The 17,499-nt window shown below is 30.8% G+C and overlaps 1 protein-coding gene across 1 annotated transcript in view; it reads left to right on the forward strand.

Moving 5' to 3' along the window:
* LOC131673499 (titin-like) overlaps nt 1-17,499 on the forward strand; it is a 76,990-nt gene that overhangs the window by 57,035 nt on the left and 2,456 nt on the right. Inside the window, 33 exon segments of the mRNA XM_058951519.1 lie at nt 1,160-1,328; nt 1,489-1,637; nt 1,828-1,991; nt 2,063-2,284; nt 2,411-2,951; nt 3,066-3,103; nt 3,174-3,406; nt 3,493-3,809; nt 3,877-4,020; nt 4,101-4,601; nt 4,679-4,825; nt 4,897-5,763; nt 5,844-6,386; nt 6,450-6,704; nt 6,791-6,934; nt 7,039-7,440; nt 7,540-7,941; nt 8,020-8,239; nt 8,320-8,492; nt 8,601-8,740; nt 8,822-9,338; nt 9,414-9,557; nt 9,628-9,882; nt 9,957-12,622; nt 12,698-13,673; nt 13,796-14,315; nt 14,411-14,582; nt 14,736-14,922; nt 15,044-15,786; nt 15,862-16,200; nt 16,322-16,478; nt 16,552-16,718; nt 16,784-16,913. Of these exon segments, the coding sequence (XP_058807502.1) occupies nt 1,160-1,328; nt 1,489-1,637; nt 1,828-1,991; nt 2,063-2,284; nt 2,411-2,951; nt 3,066-3,103; nt 3,174-3,406; nt 3,493-3,809; nt 3,877-4,020; nt 4,101-4,601; nt 4,679-4,825; nt 4,897-5,763; nt 5,844-6,386; nt 6,450-6,704; nt 6,791-6,934; nt 7,039-7,440; nt 7,540-7,941; nt 8,020-8,239; nt 8,320-8,492; nt 8,601-8,740; nt 8,822-9,338; nt 9,414-9,557; nt 9,628-9,882; nt 9,957-12,622; nt 12,698-13,673; nt 13,796-14,315; nt 14,411-14,582; nt 14,736-14,922; nt 15,044-15,786; nt 15,862-16,200; nt 16,322-16,478; nt 16,552-16,718; nt 16,784-16,913 (12,744 nt within the window).

The following is a 17,499-nucleotide window of genomic DNA, read 5'->3' on the forward strand; positions in this document are numbered from 1 at the left end:
TGGGGTGAGTTTTTATCACTTTGCGGTTGAAAAGAATACACTTCTGAATACGCATAGCAAAAATATAAATTTCAAAATTTTACAGTATTGGAAATTGATAATTTGATAAATTAGATTTTTGATTTATTAATAACAGCTGTTTTAATCGATTTAAGTGTTGAAAACTAATTGGAATATAAATATTTGTATCCAACATGTAGATGTGATATGAAATGTAAAAATACTATTGATTAGCTAATGAAATGATCATCCTACAAACTAAGACGAATGAATATAATTCTATAACTACAAGCTTTCGTGCTACTACTGCATTATAATTCTGATTTATTCATGATGTAATTATCATAATAGGAATAATATAAATTATTTATGAACTTCACAGGATTACATCTATGTAAATAAACATGTGCTTTCTCTGCAGTAATAGCATTCTTATTTCAATATTTCTTTTATTACCTTTTATTGTCCTTACATAATCAAAGAAAAGTTATTGAATTAAGATAAAAATATTTATGTTATCTTAATTCAATTAAAATTGTCTATAAATATCAAGCTCCAAAAGTTTCAACGATATTTAATAAAACTTTTCTCTGTCACGCTCAATAGTTACGCTCCTCGTTTTTTACTATGATTTATTTTTACATAGAAATCATTTCGATTTCTCAAAGGCAGGTAGGTTCTAAAACAAATGGAAAAAACTATTAAAAATATGGTATTATATGGTATTTTTACTGCATGTTATATTTAGATGCTAGTACTTCAAATACTATTATCATTTCACAGTCATTATAATTTACAAATTAAATTTAAAACATCTTTACGAACATAATGTTTTCTACTATAAAATGAAAACTAAGGACATTTCTTTAATAATAACTTGATAAAAGAAACTATCTTCATGTTTTTTCCAGTTTTTTTTTCTTTTCAATAATTTCCTGGAATAATCAGTTCTCAACATTTTTTTTTAAAACGACCGGATTGTTAGTCCACAACTACACATAAATTAAATATTTTAATTACATTAAATAAATCAAAACAATATTGGAAATCACAACACAGTCTTTAAATTAGAGTAACAAATTTTTTTTTAATTAAATATAATGAATATTATAATTCTTTCATAAAACTATTGCACCAAATATGAAAATATGAATTACAGAAATGTTGGAACCATCAACAGAATATGAGCAGAAAAATAAATGTTACCTAGATAAAATGTCAAGATTTGTAGCTCTCAAGGATCTTTTCCTGTCTCCGGAAATTCATATCAAAAGCACTAGTCTTTTCCAAAATAGTAATTCTAAAAAAACAGAACTTTGGAAATTTAGGTAAAATGGATTTGCTAAAGGTTATTTATAAATGAAAAATCATTTATTCTTTTTTCAATTTAATACTCTAAGATTTTATTTCAAAAATATGGAAAAAAAATTAATATAGTCTTGTTTACTGAAGATTTATAGCGATTAAAATGTAACTTAATTGTTTTAGCAATGAAAGATTATATCATGAATCAGGAGACATCGATGATGTAACTCGACGTCTTGAGTTTTCAGATACTGATACGTCTGTTAATTCTAATGACGATTCGAATAGTGTGCCACCTTTAAAATACGCATTTCAAAATTCTTTAGATAATGGTGAGATATTAGTGAAAAATTCCTTTAACAAAACATTTTACTGTTATTTAGTTTTATTTGTTTATTAAGTTTTTTAATTAAAGACATAATTAATACATATTTAGAAAACATAATATAAGATATATATTCGAACATTTTCCAGAATTATAAAAAAGAACAAATATACTTTAACACAATTTATTAATTGCAGATCAAAATATTTGTGTTTCACCAATGCCAAATGGTATCAAACAACTTCCTTTATCAGAAAAGGGTAAAACTGAATATGTACCCCCTAGTCAAAAGATTTCTGATCAACTGTATCAATATAAATCATCTTCATTTGATACGATTGAAAACTTTAAGGTTCTTCCAGTAATTTGAAATAATTAATTTCTTTTGTTAGTTGTAAAGGTTTAATACATTAAATTTATTTCTCTTATCAGATTGTCGCATTTGAAAACCAACTTCTACATAATAAAAACTACCGGGAATCAATCACTAAATTTAACGCAAGAACATTTAATTCAGGAATCGATACCACAACTAATGAAAGTCCAGAATTATTTGAACCACCAAAAATTCTGCAAAAACATAAATGCTCTAGATTTTTAAAAGGCTCCAATGGTATCTTTTTTACAAAGATATCTGGTAATCCCAATCCAGTGGTAATTTAATTCTATTAAAGTTTTTCTATTATAAATTATTAAGAACTACATTTAGCAACTTATTTTACCAGATAATATTTTATCTAAGCAATTTGAAATTCTTATATAAATAATTTTTTACGATAGGTAACTTGGTTGAAAAATGGTCAGCGATTAATTGGATCGCAACACATCGAGATCACAGGTACAGATCAAGAATTGCAACTAAAAATCAATGACGTTGTTCCAGAAGATATTGGATATTATACTTTAGTATTAGAGAATCAGTACGGGGTAACGCTTAGCTCTGCCTATCTAACAGTAGAATCACCTGATCAAATTGATTATGTGCCTATACCATTTACTAAAGACTCAGTTGAAGCAATTTGCCCGAATATTTTCAAAAATTCACAAAATATAAAACTACTTCCTTCAAAATTAATTAATACCAATGTAGACTCGTGCAATGTAATTGAAGGAGAAATGACAAAATTTAATTGTCAAACAATCGCTTATCCATCTCCTGAGGCCACCTGGTATATTAATGATAATACTATCGTCATTGATGAAACACATGAAATTCTAGTCGACGAAAGAAATAATAGTTCACTTTTGACAAGCAATGTTGGTCCATTGGATCATGAAATCGTTGAAGGTAGAGCTTGTGATGAAACTGGCGAATCGTCTTGTCAGTTTAATCTTAATACTATTACAAAAGAAAAGAATTTTACTCCGAAATTGAAAAAAATATTTAGTTCAAAAGTTATTCAAGAAATAGAACCCGTATTTCTCTTATCCCAAGATATTAAAACTTTCACACCGCTGGTTGCTGGGCAAAAGGTTGATTAATAAAGTACACTGTAATGAACGCTGAAATCAATTTGCTAATCGATACATTTTTTGTTCGAAGGGTGAAATGCCATTTTCAACTAATCCAAAAATGCAAATATCTTCAAATAATGAATCTTCAAAACTACATGTTGAAGAGATGGCAGTTGACGATATAAATTGGTTTGAATCTACATCTCCTAATATAGCTGAATCTACTGTGAATGAAAAACACTTTATTAATAAGTCACTAAAAGAATCTATTACGAGTTCTTCAAAACCTACGCATCAGCCAAAAGAAAAATCAGAATTTATGTTAGTATTAGATTTTCGTTTTCATGAATTAATACTATTTTTATAATTTACGCATAAAATTTAATGATTAATTTTTTTATGTGTAGACCATCAGATGATTATGAAATTGTGAGTTTTCATCGTGAAATAATCTCAAATTCAGAAAAATGTTCTCCAGAATCAAATGAAGTTTCTGCTAATGTAAACGATGAGCGACAAATTTCTCAGTTTAAAGTTGCAAATTCACAACAAACAACAAATCTCGAGAAGTTATCTTCTCAACGGCCAATATTCACTCGAATGCTCAAAGAATTAGGAGAATTGCAAGAAGGTCGCAATGCTCACTTTGAAGCTCAACTAACTCCTATAAGTGATCAAACAATGAGAGTAATGTGGTACAAATATAAAAAACCAATTACAGCTGGTAAGAGTTATTTTAATTTACTTTTCCAATCAAATATTATAATTCTAAAATTTATGCTTTTCATTAGATTCCAGAATTAGCACTATTTTCAACTTTGGCTATGTATCGTTAAATATAATGAACCTGCGGATAGAGGATTCTGGATTTTATTCTGTTCGAGCTGTCAATCGTTTAGGGGAAGCTACAAGTTCAACATTTTTAAAAGTCCTGGGTAATAAGCATTGAAATATGTAGTATTTTACTTTATTTTATTTTATTTTATGTTGGTACTTTATAATTTATTTTACTTAGCAAATACGGAACATTCGACAGACTTGGATACAGATAATCACTGTTATCTGAAAATTGATGAAGTATCAAAAAATAATGAAAAGGTCAAGCCTGAGGTAGTTCACACCAACTCATTTTTAAAGAATGACAATCTTTCAAATTTAAGAAAAATTCCGACAACTGAACTCTTTGAAAGTAACACATGCTTTACTAAAGATAATGAAAAAATTAGTGAATTTCCTAGATTTATAGGAGAGTTAAAAAGAACACATGAAATAAGAGAAGGACAGAGAGCCCATTTCGAAATTTGTATTAAACCACAAAATGATAAAACAATGAAAGTTGAATGGCTGCATAATGGAAAACCAATTCCTACTGCTAATAGAATTCAAATGTACTATGCCTTTGGATATGCTGCTATCGATATTCATGAAGTACGATCGGAAGATGTAGGTACATATACTGTCATAGCACGAAATAATCTGGGAGAAATATTTTCAACTACTGATATGATTGTTACTTGTAAGTCGACATTATTTTAAAGAATCCATTTTTACTTTTCGTCCACCATTATTTATACAACATTATTTATATTTTAGCTCTTTCTATTCCAGACATGAGAGCTATACATCCTGGAGTTTGTTTAAAAACTGAAAGTCTTAGGAATATGAAATTGGCAGAACTTCAACACGAATTTGCTGAAACTATACATTCTAAACCTGTGTTAGCACGCTCATTAAGTTCCGGTAAATATAAACATGATGTAAACATATAATGTACATATTTTTATTTAAGGTACGTTTTCTTAACATTTCAGATCGATTTACTTCTAAAACGAAAAATATTGATTCTGATACATATCGAAAGTTTGAATGTATTGAAGATATGGAACTAGTTAAATCTCAACGTCAACTTAATGTAACTGTAGATTGCAAGTCAACATTTGCTCAACCTTTGGATTTTAATAAATATAACCTACTTGATAACAATGATATAGAATTTACTGAAATATCACCTCAAACTGGTCAAATTTTAGATGAAATTGTTAATAATCAATCCAAACCTTCTGCTACCCATTCGCATTTACCTGAAAACTTATCAAGACGTAAAGAAGATCAACGAAAAGAAATAATTGTCAACCAAGTTCCACAATTTACTCGGCCTCTTCGCAATATCGAAACTGTTGAATTAACAAATGTTCACTTGGAATGTCGTTTACAGCCTGTTGGTGATACATCGATGAAAGTAGATTGGTTTATCAATGGTAGACCTATTAGAACTGGGTACCGTTTTAGACCATCTAATGATTTCGATTATGTGGGACTTGATATTTTAGGAGTCTATCCGGAAGATTCAGGTATTTATACTTGTCAAGCACGTAACCGACTTGGTGAAGCAGCAACTTCATGCACAGTTAAAGTGCAAGGTGGTTTGGATTTAGTACTGGAATCGCAGCATCCTGAAATTCTAAGACATATTAAGTACTTAGAAGATGCAAGGAGATGTAAGAGGCCTGATATTATCGATGAGTTTGTAAACGTCCAACCTAAATTTATAACTCATCCGAAAAATCAAGAAAATTTAAACGAAGGGCAGAATGCTCATTTTGAATGTAAATTAGAACCAGTTACAGATTCGAATTTGAAAGTAGAATGGTACAAAGACAACAAACCGATCACTATAGGTAATAATTAGTTATATATGAGGAAAATAACGTACATATTTTTCATTTTTACTTTTTAACAAATAAAAATGTATTTTCAGGACATCGATTCCGTCCAATGCATGATTTTGGCTACGCTGCTCTAGATATCATAAATTTGATTGTTGAGGACTCGGGTACGTACACATGTAGAGCTGTGAATTTGGTTGGAGAAGATATGGTGAATTGTACATTACATTGCAATCCAAGCTATCATATAGTATCTGATACTCACAATGAAAGTGGGCTTGAAAAGATTCTTAATCTTGAAGACAAAGTGAAATATCATTCAGTAGAAAGTGTCGATGAAATAACTGCTCAAGCTCCTGTTTTCACAGCTTCTTTGAATAATGTTCAAATCACAGAAGGCCAACGAGCGCATCTCGAATGTAGATTGATTCCAGTTTCAGATTCCACTATGAATATAGAATGGTTCCATAACAATACACCTGTTAAAACTGGATCTCGTTACGTTGAAGCGAATAATTTTGGCTCCGTCACTTTTGATATCATATGTGCGTATCCAGAAGATACAGGATTGTATACTTGTCAGGCTAAAAATGCAAATGGAGAGGCTATTACCTCTGCAACTGTAATTGTTGATTGTAAGTAAGAATAGATTAAATCAATTGTCTTTCTACCAATATTAAAATTTTTTTTTTTCTCAGCCAAAACATCAATTAATAATGAAACTCAAAATAAAGAAGCTTTACAAAAAATACAAGAACTGGAAAACATTCCTCGTCGTCCACGTAAAACTGTTAATAAAGAAACCGTTACACAAGCACCAGTTTTTACAGTACCTATTAAAGATATACATTCGAATGAAAATAATGGAGTACTTTTTGAAGCTCGAATCATTCCCGTAGGTTATTCCAACTTAAAGCTTGAATGGCTACGTAATGGCGTACCGATTCCGGCATGTAAGTACAGCATGTAGTTTTACAGATATATATAATCTTCTATATAAATAGCTTTATAAATACTTGAAATATGTTCTAAATTTTAGCAAATCGTATCACGGCAGTACATGACTTCGGTTACGTAGCTTTAAACATGAAATACGTTAACCCAGAAGATGCTGGAACTTACACGTGTAGAGCTATTAATGATCTTGGTGAAGCTGTCACGTCAGCAACTTTGTTTGTTCGACGTAAGTAAATTTTTAACTCAAAATTGGTTCATTCAATTATGTTATTAAAGTTCGCTAAGACTTTATAATTTCCTAAATATTTTACAATACTTTTATTTATACAGCGAAAGCAGCATTACAAACTGAGTCTCGTTATGAAGGTGTTTTACCAAAACTCCAAACTTTGGAAGATAGAAGGAATCATTCAAAATATAATGAAGTGGAATTAGTAATCACTGAAATACCAAAATTTACTGTTGAAGTTAATGGGCCTGTAAACTTAGTAGAAGGCGAAAACGTACACTATGAATGTTGCATCGAACCCTACCCTGATTATAACTTAAAAGTCGAATGGTTTCACAATGGCCAACGCCTTCCAATTGGATACAGATATAGAACAGCAAATAACTTTGGCTTTGCATCACTCGATATTTTGTCAGTCCGTACTGAAGATTCTGGCGTTTACACTTGCGTAGCGTCAAACCATATTGGACAAGCAGAAAGTACTATTGAAGTTAATATAGAGCGTAAGTTTTGAGTAAACTTAGATTCATGATCAAAATAACAGTTTTTTTATTTAAAATTATATTTAATTTACTCACCACGACTGATATATACAATTTTAGCTCGAATATCTGTGATAAGCGATTCAAAGCATGAAGGAGCATTAAAGAAAATAGAACAACTCGAAGGTGGTTCATTTCAAAAACGGCCTGGAGATACAAAGTCTATAGCGCCTGAAAAACCTAAATTTGGGGTATCATTGAAAAATATCGAGCATTTACCCGAAGGTGAAACTGCTCGTTTAGAAGCGACGTTATCCCCGGTAAATGATGAAAAAATGTCAATTAAATGGTATAAAGATGGAAAGTTAATTCCTTCTGGACACCGATTTAAAACTACTTGTGATTTTGGATATATCGCGCTTCATATTCTGTATGCATTTCCCGAAGATTCTGGCACATATATGTGTAAAGCTAAAAATGCTGCTGGTGAAGCAGCCACTACTTGTATTATTAATATCGATGGTAAATATTTAAACGATATTTTTCGAAAATTCAAATTGAGAAAATAATATAAAATTTATTTCGCTAAAATTTTCACAGATAAACAAAGTGTTTATGATGGTACGATGGATGCTCGCCGACTCGAAAAAATTCATCTTTTTGAAAATTCCAAAGCTAAAGTGATTATGGAAAAAGAAGATAAACATGAGAAACCAGCGTTTGTATCTCCTTTGAATAATTTGGAACTTCAAGAAGGAGAACGAGCTCATTTGGAGTGCCGTATCGAACCAATAAATGATACTAACTTGTATATAGATTGGTAACGTACATTTGGTTTCTAAACAGATTCAGATCTATTAAAATAAATACAAAGCACACTAATTATTTCTCATTATATAGGTTTATTAACGGAAAACCAGTTAAAATTGGTCATCGTTTTAGAAAAACACATGAGTTTGGGTATGTTGCTCTTGACATTTTGTATACGTATGCAGAAGATTCAGGTAATTATATGTGTAAGGCAACGAATCTTGCTGGAGAAGCGGTCAACACTTGCATAATCAATGTTGGTTGTAAGTTTCTTCTAATAAAAGTTTACATTTTCATTTCGTCGGAATTCATGTATCAATGTTCATTTATTAAATCAGTATTAAGGTATTAAATTTAACAATACTTTTTAGCTCCTCAAAGTTTAATATTAGAATCTTTATATCCGAATGGATTGGAAATGATAACAGAATTAGAAGCTAGACGCCGACCAATCAGCTTAGAAATCCAAGAGCCTTCTATATGTCACCCTAGGTTAATAAGCGAATTACAAGTGAGTAAAAGTAATGAGTCGTTACATTAACGTAACAATATTTTATTTAAAATCATTAACTATTTTATTGATGAAATTAAGGGAACAACAGAAATTCATGAAGGTCAACCAGCTCATTTTGAATGTCGTATTGAACCCCTGCATGACGCTAATCTTCGAGTAGAGTTTTTCCATAACGAAAAACGTTTAGCAGAAGCATCCAGATTCCATATAACATGTGGTTTTGGTTATGTTGCATTGAACATTAGTCACGTAATTCCAGAAGATGAAGGACAATACTTCGTACGAGTTATTAATGCTCTTGGTCAGTGCTTTTCCTCCATTAAATGCAGTGTATTAAGAAAACAGAATATCATCTCGGAGTCAAACAGACCTAAAGGATTGGAAAAGATTTATGAACTTGAATCTCAGTTACTACATAATAAACTTGAAGTTTCTAAACCAAAAACAAGACAAAGACCAATCTTTACTCAACCATTGCAGAATATTGATAGTCTAACAGAGGGTCAGATAGCTCATTTTGAATGTAAATTAATTCCAGTTGGGGATACTTCATTAAAAGTTGAATGGTTCAGGGATGAAAAACCATTAGAATTGAGTATATAAATGACATTTAAAAAGTATATTATCAAATTGTACAAATAATTTAAATTTGGAAAATATTTTATTTAAGGTTCTCGAATAACGATAACCCATGATTTCGGCCATGCAACTCTCAATTTTGATCACGTAAGGGAAGAAGATGAAGGAATTTACATGTGCCGTGCTTCAAATCTTATGGGTGAAGCTATAACGACCGCGTATATGAAAATTTTACGTAAGCTGCATGAACATATAGGCAGATGAAGTATAATTTAAGAAATTATTAAATTTATATTTATTTACAGCAAAAGAAAAAATCCAATTTGGTACAAAATATCCTCAAATACATACTAAACTCTTACAATTAGAAGATAAACAAATGTTCACTCCATTACAAGAACTTGAAGAAATTTATGAAAAGCCAATTTTTACACAATTATTGACTGGACCATCAGCTGTGGTTGAAGGACAAATCGCTCATTATGAATGTAGAATTGTGCCTGTTGGCGACTCAGATTTGAGACTTGAATGGCTATTAAATGGAAATACACTTCAAATGGGTAATTCGTTAATTATATTATTGATCAATAAATCATTTATAATTAGTATTAATACAATATAATTTGATTGATAGGTTCTCGGTTTCGTGTCAACAACAATTTTGGACTTGTTACGCTAGATATTTTAAAAGTTATTCCCGAAGATTCTGGAATCTATAGTTGTAAGGCTATCAATAGTGCAGGAGAAGCTCTATCTTCGATTCCTCTTAAGGTGAAAAGTCGTCCTAATATTGCTCTAGATTCTATTCATGAAGATGCCTGGCAAAAGATACAACTCAAAGAAGCTGAAAGAAATAAAGTTTCAGAAATTTTTGTCGACGCAATACCACAACAACCTCCAATGTTTATAACACATTTGAAAAGCTATGATGATTTAATAGAAGAACAAAACATTTGTTTAGAAGCACAAATAGAGCCTCATACTGACGCAAATCTTCATATTGAATGGTTCAAAAATGGGGTGGCTTTACAAACAGGAACGCGTTTAAGAAGTACCTTCGATTTTGGTTTTGCTTCACTGTTAATTAATGGATTACGTCTAGATGACTCAGGTTTATATACTTGTAAAGCAGCTAATTTACTTGGTGAAGCAGTATCAACGTGTAGTATTAAGGTTATCGAAGCTAATTGGTTGATATGTGATAGTTTACATCCGAAAGCTATAACTAAAATTAGTATGTTTGAACATTCTCCAGAAAGCTTAGAAGAACAATTCAAATTAACATACGGGGAACCAATTTTTATCCGTCATCTAAATAATGTAGAATGTAATGAAGGTAATACTATTATTTTTGAATGTAAAATAGAACCATCTAAAGATCCATCATTGCAAATTGATTGGTTTTTAAACGGTCAGTCTCTACCATTTGGTGACCGGTATAAGACGAAATACGATTTTGGTCATGCAATTCTTACTTTAAGCAATGTTTCAGACAAAGATTCTGGAATTATTACAGTCAAAGTCAACAATTCTAAAGGTTCAGCTCAAACATCAGGAACATTGAAATGTTCAAACAAACAAAATATTCTTTTGCAAACACAACATCTACAAGGTGATGTTGGTTTATCAAAAATAACGGAAATAGATGAATTATACACGTCAAAAGCTAGACGATCACAAACTTATTCTTCAAAGGAGTATAACAAACCTATTTGGGTAGTACCTTTCCCATCTGAAATTAAACTTAAAGAAGATGCTCCATTGCATTTGGAAGCTAATTTTGAGCCCAAAGATGACGATAACTTAAAAATACAATGGTACTTCAATGGAAACTTATTGCAAAATGGATCACGATACAAAATTACATACGAGTTTGGATTTGTCACATTAGATTTGATTGATACTTTTGAAAGAGATTCTGGCATCTACACGTGTAAGGCATACAATGAGTCTGGCAAAGCCTTCACGTCATCAACAGTTTATTGCTCAAAACAGGAAAATATTGTAGAAAAGCCTAGGAATTACAAGGATACACATAACCTCAAGGTTGTTCAACGTGCATGCAATACCCCTGAAAAAGAAAATGATGTAGTTACTGACCAACCACCAAAATTTACTTCAAAAGTGGATAATCTACTAAATATTACAGAAGGAGAACTTATTCATTTTGCAGCTTCACTCATTCCTATTGAAGATCAAACTATGTCTATCGAATGGTCCTGCAATGGGAAACGAATTGAAGCTAGTCATCGAATTTGTACAGCGTATGCTTTTGGAATAGTTATTCTTGAAATACACGGAGTTAGAACTGAAGATTCCGGGACGTATAATTGCAGAGCTACAAATCAATTTGGAATAGCTGAAGTTGAATTCGAATTACTATGTATACAAAAGTCAAGCGGTCAAAAACCAGAATTTATAACTCACTTACAATCATTAGAAAATCTTAAGGATGGACAGTCGGCTCACTTTGAATGCAGTCTTACTCCACTTGATGATTCAGATATGATAATCGAATGGTTACACAATGGAGAGCTTTTGCGCCACTCATCACGCTACAAATTGGTTTTCGATTTTGGTACTGTGGTTATGGATATTGCAGGTGTAATACCATATGACAGTGGCGAATACATTTGTAAAGCAACTAATAAATACGGTGAAGCTTTTACTAAAGCAAATTTAACTTGTATTGATAGAAGTGGAGTATATTTTGAGACTCTAAAACCTAATTCACTAACTAAAATTAAACAACTAGAGTCATATACTAAAAAATCAACAGAATTGATAGAACAAAAAATTGATCCTCCAAAATTTATCACTTATATACAGGATAACAAGGTCATTGAAGGGCAGCCAGCTCATTTTGAAGCGAGATTCATACCATCAATGGATTCAGATTTAAAAACTGAATGGTATTGCAATGGAAAAAAAATACCCAATAGTTATCGTTATCGCACATTTCATGACTTTGGCATTGCTGTACTTGATATACTTTATTGTTACGAGGAAAATTCGGGCGAATATGAATGTAGAGCTATAAATAAATATGGACACGATTTTACAAAAGCACAATTGATATGCATTTCAAAATTAGAATCTTCAGAAAATTCAAAAAGTAAATTTGAAGAAATTTCAATTGTACACGTTGAAAAGGCAGAAAGGAAAAATGACCAATCTATAGAAATGATAAATAGAGCTCCCGTCTTTACATTGCCTTTAAATAATATAGATAATCTGTACGAAGGGGGAAGTGCTCATTTTGAAACACGATTGACACCTGTAAATGATCCTAAATTAATGGTAAGTAAGAATTCAAGCAATGGAATATTCACTTTTCAATTACACACATTTACAGTAACTGGTTATAATTTCTAGGTTGAATGGTTTTGGAACGGAAAACCATTAAGAACAGGTACCCGATACCGTACGATCAATGATTTTGGTTTTATTATTCTAGAAATATCGCCAATTTATTTAGAAGATTCTGGAGAATATATCTGTAGAGCAAAAAATGAATTCGGTGAAGCTGTAACTTCTTGCTTGATGAAATGCATTAGTAAAAGTTCGGCTATTGTCGAATCTAAACTTTCACAGAGTAATGAAAATACTATCTATAAATTGTCAGAAATAAAAAATAACGACGGTAATCCACCCGAATTTATTAATGCACCTCAAGATTTGACGGTATTAGAAAATTCATTAGCACATTTTAAATGTCAATTAATACCTCTAAATGATTCTAGTATTAGAGTAGAGTGGTTTCACAATGGAAAACCCCTTTTAGCAGGAACTAGAGTGAAAACGATTCATGATTTTGGTTTTGTGGTCCTAGAAATAGCCAATTGTTGTCGGCGAGATTCTGGTTTATACATGTGCAAAGCAGTAAATAGACACGGCAAAGCTACTGTATCGTGCACACTTCGTATTTACGAAAATCATTTCATTTCATTGGAAGATGTCGTTGATTTTGGTTTACACTATGCTTGTGAAGAAAATGAAACAAAATACAAAAAAATTAGGCAAAAACCAACATTGGCTTCTCACGTAACATCTGAAATTCCTCGTCAGATTCCAAAATTTATAACTCACATAAAATCTATTAATGTTGATGAAGATGAAAGTGTAAAATTCATGTGTCGAGTGGAACCAAAAGATGATCCAGATCTAAAAATTGAATGGTACAGAAATGGAGAATTGATTCCAGTCGGTCACAAGTATAAAATGAATTATAATATAGGTATTATTTCAATGGACATTTTGTACGTATATCCTGAAGATTCTGGAGAATACACATGTAAAGTTATTAATCTTCATGGAGAAGATACAACTTCGGCATTCGTGACGTGCAGAAGTAACCTTCATTTTATTTTCAATAGCTTATTAACATTATTAGGGAAATACGAAATACATTAATATTTTATGATCAGGTCTTGGAAATTTATAAAATGTTTTAAATTGCATATTCATTTTTAGAATCACCAAGTATTATTTTGTACAATCAAGTGCCTAAAGGATTGAATAAATCTGAAGCAATGTTACAAATGGAAGCTACTATTAAAAAGTATACTTCAGAAGTATGCCTTACTGAGGATGATTTTTTTGAAATGGATACTAAAAAACCTCCTAGATTCGTTACATTTATAAAAGATCAACTTAATCTAGTTGAAATGGATTGTACTAAATTTGAATGCCAACTAGCACCAGTCGGTGATCCTGATATGAAAATTGAATGGTTTTTAAATGGAGAGCCATTGCAGCATAAAAATCGGTTCACACCAATTTATGATTTTGGATATGTTGCGATGAACTTTGGATGGGTGTACCCGGAAGACAGTGGAATGTATTTATGTAGGGCAACCAATTTATACGGAATGGATGAAACTAGAGCTATTTTAAAGATAGCTGGAAAGCCAGGTATAATTTATGAAACGCAGTTACCGAAAGGTATGAAGAGTGTCGAAAAAATACGAGAAATGGAAGCCTCTTGGCAAGTGTAAGTTTATATCATCATTTAAATTGTATAACACAAACGAAATCACAGAATTTTAAATTAAAAATATATTTGACTTTTATTTCTTTTTCAACTAGTATTCCTAAAGAAATAGTTGAAAAAGAAAAGGTCGACACTTGTCCAATTTTTGTGACTCGTCCAGAAAACGCTACAGTTTTTGAAGGCGAACGGTCTAAATTTTGCTGTCGCATTACTAGTCATCCCAGACCTATTGTATTTTGGCTGATTAATAAGCGTGTTGTAACAAACGTAAGTTTAAATTTAATAATTTCTCAGATATTAAATAGTGTAAAGAAAACAAAATATGTTAGTGGATTTATTTGCTGATTATTGAATTTGTAAATTTCTTTTTCTGTTGATAAAATGGCATTTTTTTATTATTATTATATATTTTTTTACCAGGGACCATATTATAAACTAACCTATGATGGAATGTATCATATGGATATCCCAAAGACAAGACAATGTGATAATGGAAAGATAGAAGTAATTGCAAAAAACTCAGTCGGTGAAGTTCGAACAGATGCTCATTTAACCGTTAAACCCCGTTGCATAAATTACCGTACAGTTCTCAAATCATCACAAAAACGTAAGTACGATACAAATTAATTTTTCGAACCGATACTATTTCGTAAAGTATCATAAACCATTTCACCAAAACAATTTTTGAATAATAAGATTGAAAAGAATTCTTCTCAAATATTCTCTAGGTGGACATGAGCCTGAATTTTCAGAACGTTCAACTAATCAAACGAAATTTATTTCAAAACAACTATTTAATCAAAAATCACAGATTTACCAAGATACAAATAAAAAAAATCTATATTCTAAACAAACAGTGAATACAGAACAACAAACAGATCAGAAGTCCACGGATGAAAGTACAGCTTATATTTTATCCAAAAAAGAAATTCCAACAGAATACGAAACCGACAAAACAATTGAAACAGTACTTAGCTCATCTAAAGCAACAGAGAGCGAAGTAACTTTACGAAAGAACATTGAGTACGAGAGTGTTACCATTTGTAAACCACCAGTCTTTATGAAAAGACTTCAATCGTGTCGAGTTTACGAACAGGACGAAGTTAAATTTGAAATTGAATTCGACGGTGATCCATTGCCATTAATTAAATGGTATCGCGAGGATTATCTATTGGCAAACAATGCGGATTTAAAAATTTATACTTTCAATACTAAATCCTCGTTAATGATTCATCAAGCATTTTTGGAAGATTCTGGAGTATTTTCTGTAATTGCAGAAAATAAAAGTGGTAAAGCCAGGTGTAGTGCTAATTTAATTGTTGAAGAAAGACGAAAACAGTGTAATTTAGAAGAAAGTATACTTCCAAGTTTTATTGATGTTATAAAAAATACTACCATTAAAAATGGGGAACTTGCTAGATTCGATGCTAAAGTCAAAGGCACCAAACCTATTCAAATTTTTTGGTTTAAGGTATATTTTATTTATTATATAATAAACGTAACGTATATAATACTTATATATAACAATATCTGTCACTTTTTACAGAATGACCAAGAAATTTATCCTGATATTCGCATAAAAACTTTGGAAGAAGATGACATTCATACTCTGCTAATCTTGGAAAGTATCAAAAGTGACACTGGAAAATACAAATGTGTTGCCGTAAACAGTGCCGGTAAAGCACATTGTGAGGCAAAGTGCATCGTACAAGACATTGAGTCGTCAGCAACAAATAAATTTCCGCATTTAACTAGCAAAGAAAGTGAACCAGTAATTTTGCAATCTCTTACAAATCAAATAATTGAAGAAGGTACAATGGTAATATTTTCTTGTAAAATTAGAGGCTCGCCAACTCCTACAATCCAATGGAAAAAGGGGAATAAGGTGGATATAAATTTATTAAAAATAATATGTTTATTTTTTCAATTAAAAAATTGAAGCGTTTAAAAAAAAGATATTTTGAAGTAATTGGCATCATAACTCATAAAAATTTTTATATTGATAGATAATCATGCCCTCTAAATATTTCCAAATGCACAAAGAAGGAGAATCTTATACGTTAAAAATCACAGAAGCATTTGCCGAAGACGAAGATATTTATACATGTATAGCTAAAAATATATCTGGTAAAACTGAAAGCTCGGCTACTTTGAAAGTACTAGGTAAATGATTTATGAATGATGAGTACAAGTAAATAGATATTTCAAATTTTAAAAATTGTTAACCTATTCGCAGTTGCAGAAATAGTGAAAATATTACCGTTATTAACTCCTATTGAAGATCAAATTGTACTAGAAGGACAACCAGTTCGATTTACAACTCAAATTTTGCCTCCTGATCTTGAAGCTGAAATTCAATGGTATCGCGAAGATATTATTATTCCCGAGTCATCTGATTTTAAAGTATGGTTCTTGATTTTATAATGTTCATATTTTCACGGTCAATATATATATACTTTTTTTTGTAGATTACGCGTGAAGAAAGTACAATTATACTTCAAATTACAAAAACATATATCGAAGACTCGGGCATTTTTACCTGCAGAGCAGTGACTTCAGCTGGAGTTTTGGAAGTGTCAGCAAAACTCATTGTAAAAAGTAAGGAGCTGAATCAAATTTTACAATAATCCTCAAAATGTTTTTCATGTACACTCATTAGCACTCATTAACTTGTACTCATCATATCAAATATCCAATTGACAAAATAGATGGTATAACATAATTTAATGAATATGGTATACTCGATACGTAAAAAAGGTATTTATGACGAAGGTGGCGTAATTACTTTTATTATCTTTTATTATTTTCCACAGTATTAATTGACTGTCGATCACAAATATTTCCTTCACATACACAAGACTGTAAAAATGCCGTATAGAAGAAAACTATTTTTTTTTAAGTTATTTGTTCCTATAAAAGAATAAGTATGAGAATAGTTTTAAGCAGTGTTGTATTTATTTATTGTATTTTGAAAATAAATAACTTAAAAAATATTTTTTTAAATTCATATATGTTTAGTATGATAGTTAAATTGAACGAATATTGTATCCTATATATTCCTATATCAAGTACTCATAATATTCTTCGCCAAAAATCACTACGGATTACTATTTTGAATAAAACATATTTCTGGATATTTATCTCTGTATATATCTGTATATACGCGAGATGTTAAGGTTTGTTT

This window comes from Phymastichus coffea, unplaced genomic scaffold (genome assembly GCF_024137745.1).
Source record: "Phymastichus coffea isolate CEN01 unplaced genomic scaffold, Cenicafe_Pcof_1.1 PCOF00180, whole genome shotgun sequence".
NCBI classification, from domain to species: domain Eukaryota; kingdom Metazoa; phylum Arthropoda; class Insecta; order Hymenoptera; family Eulophidae; genus Phymastichus; species Phymastichus coffea.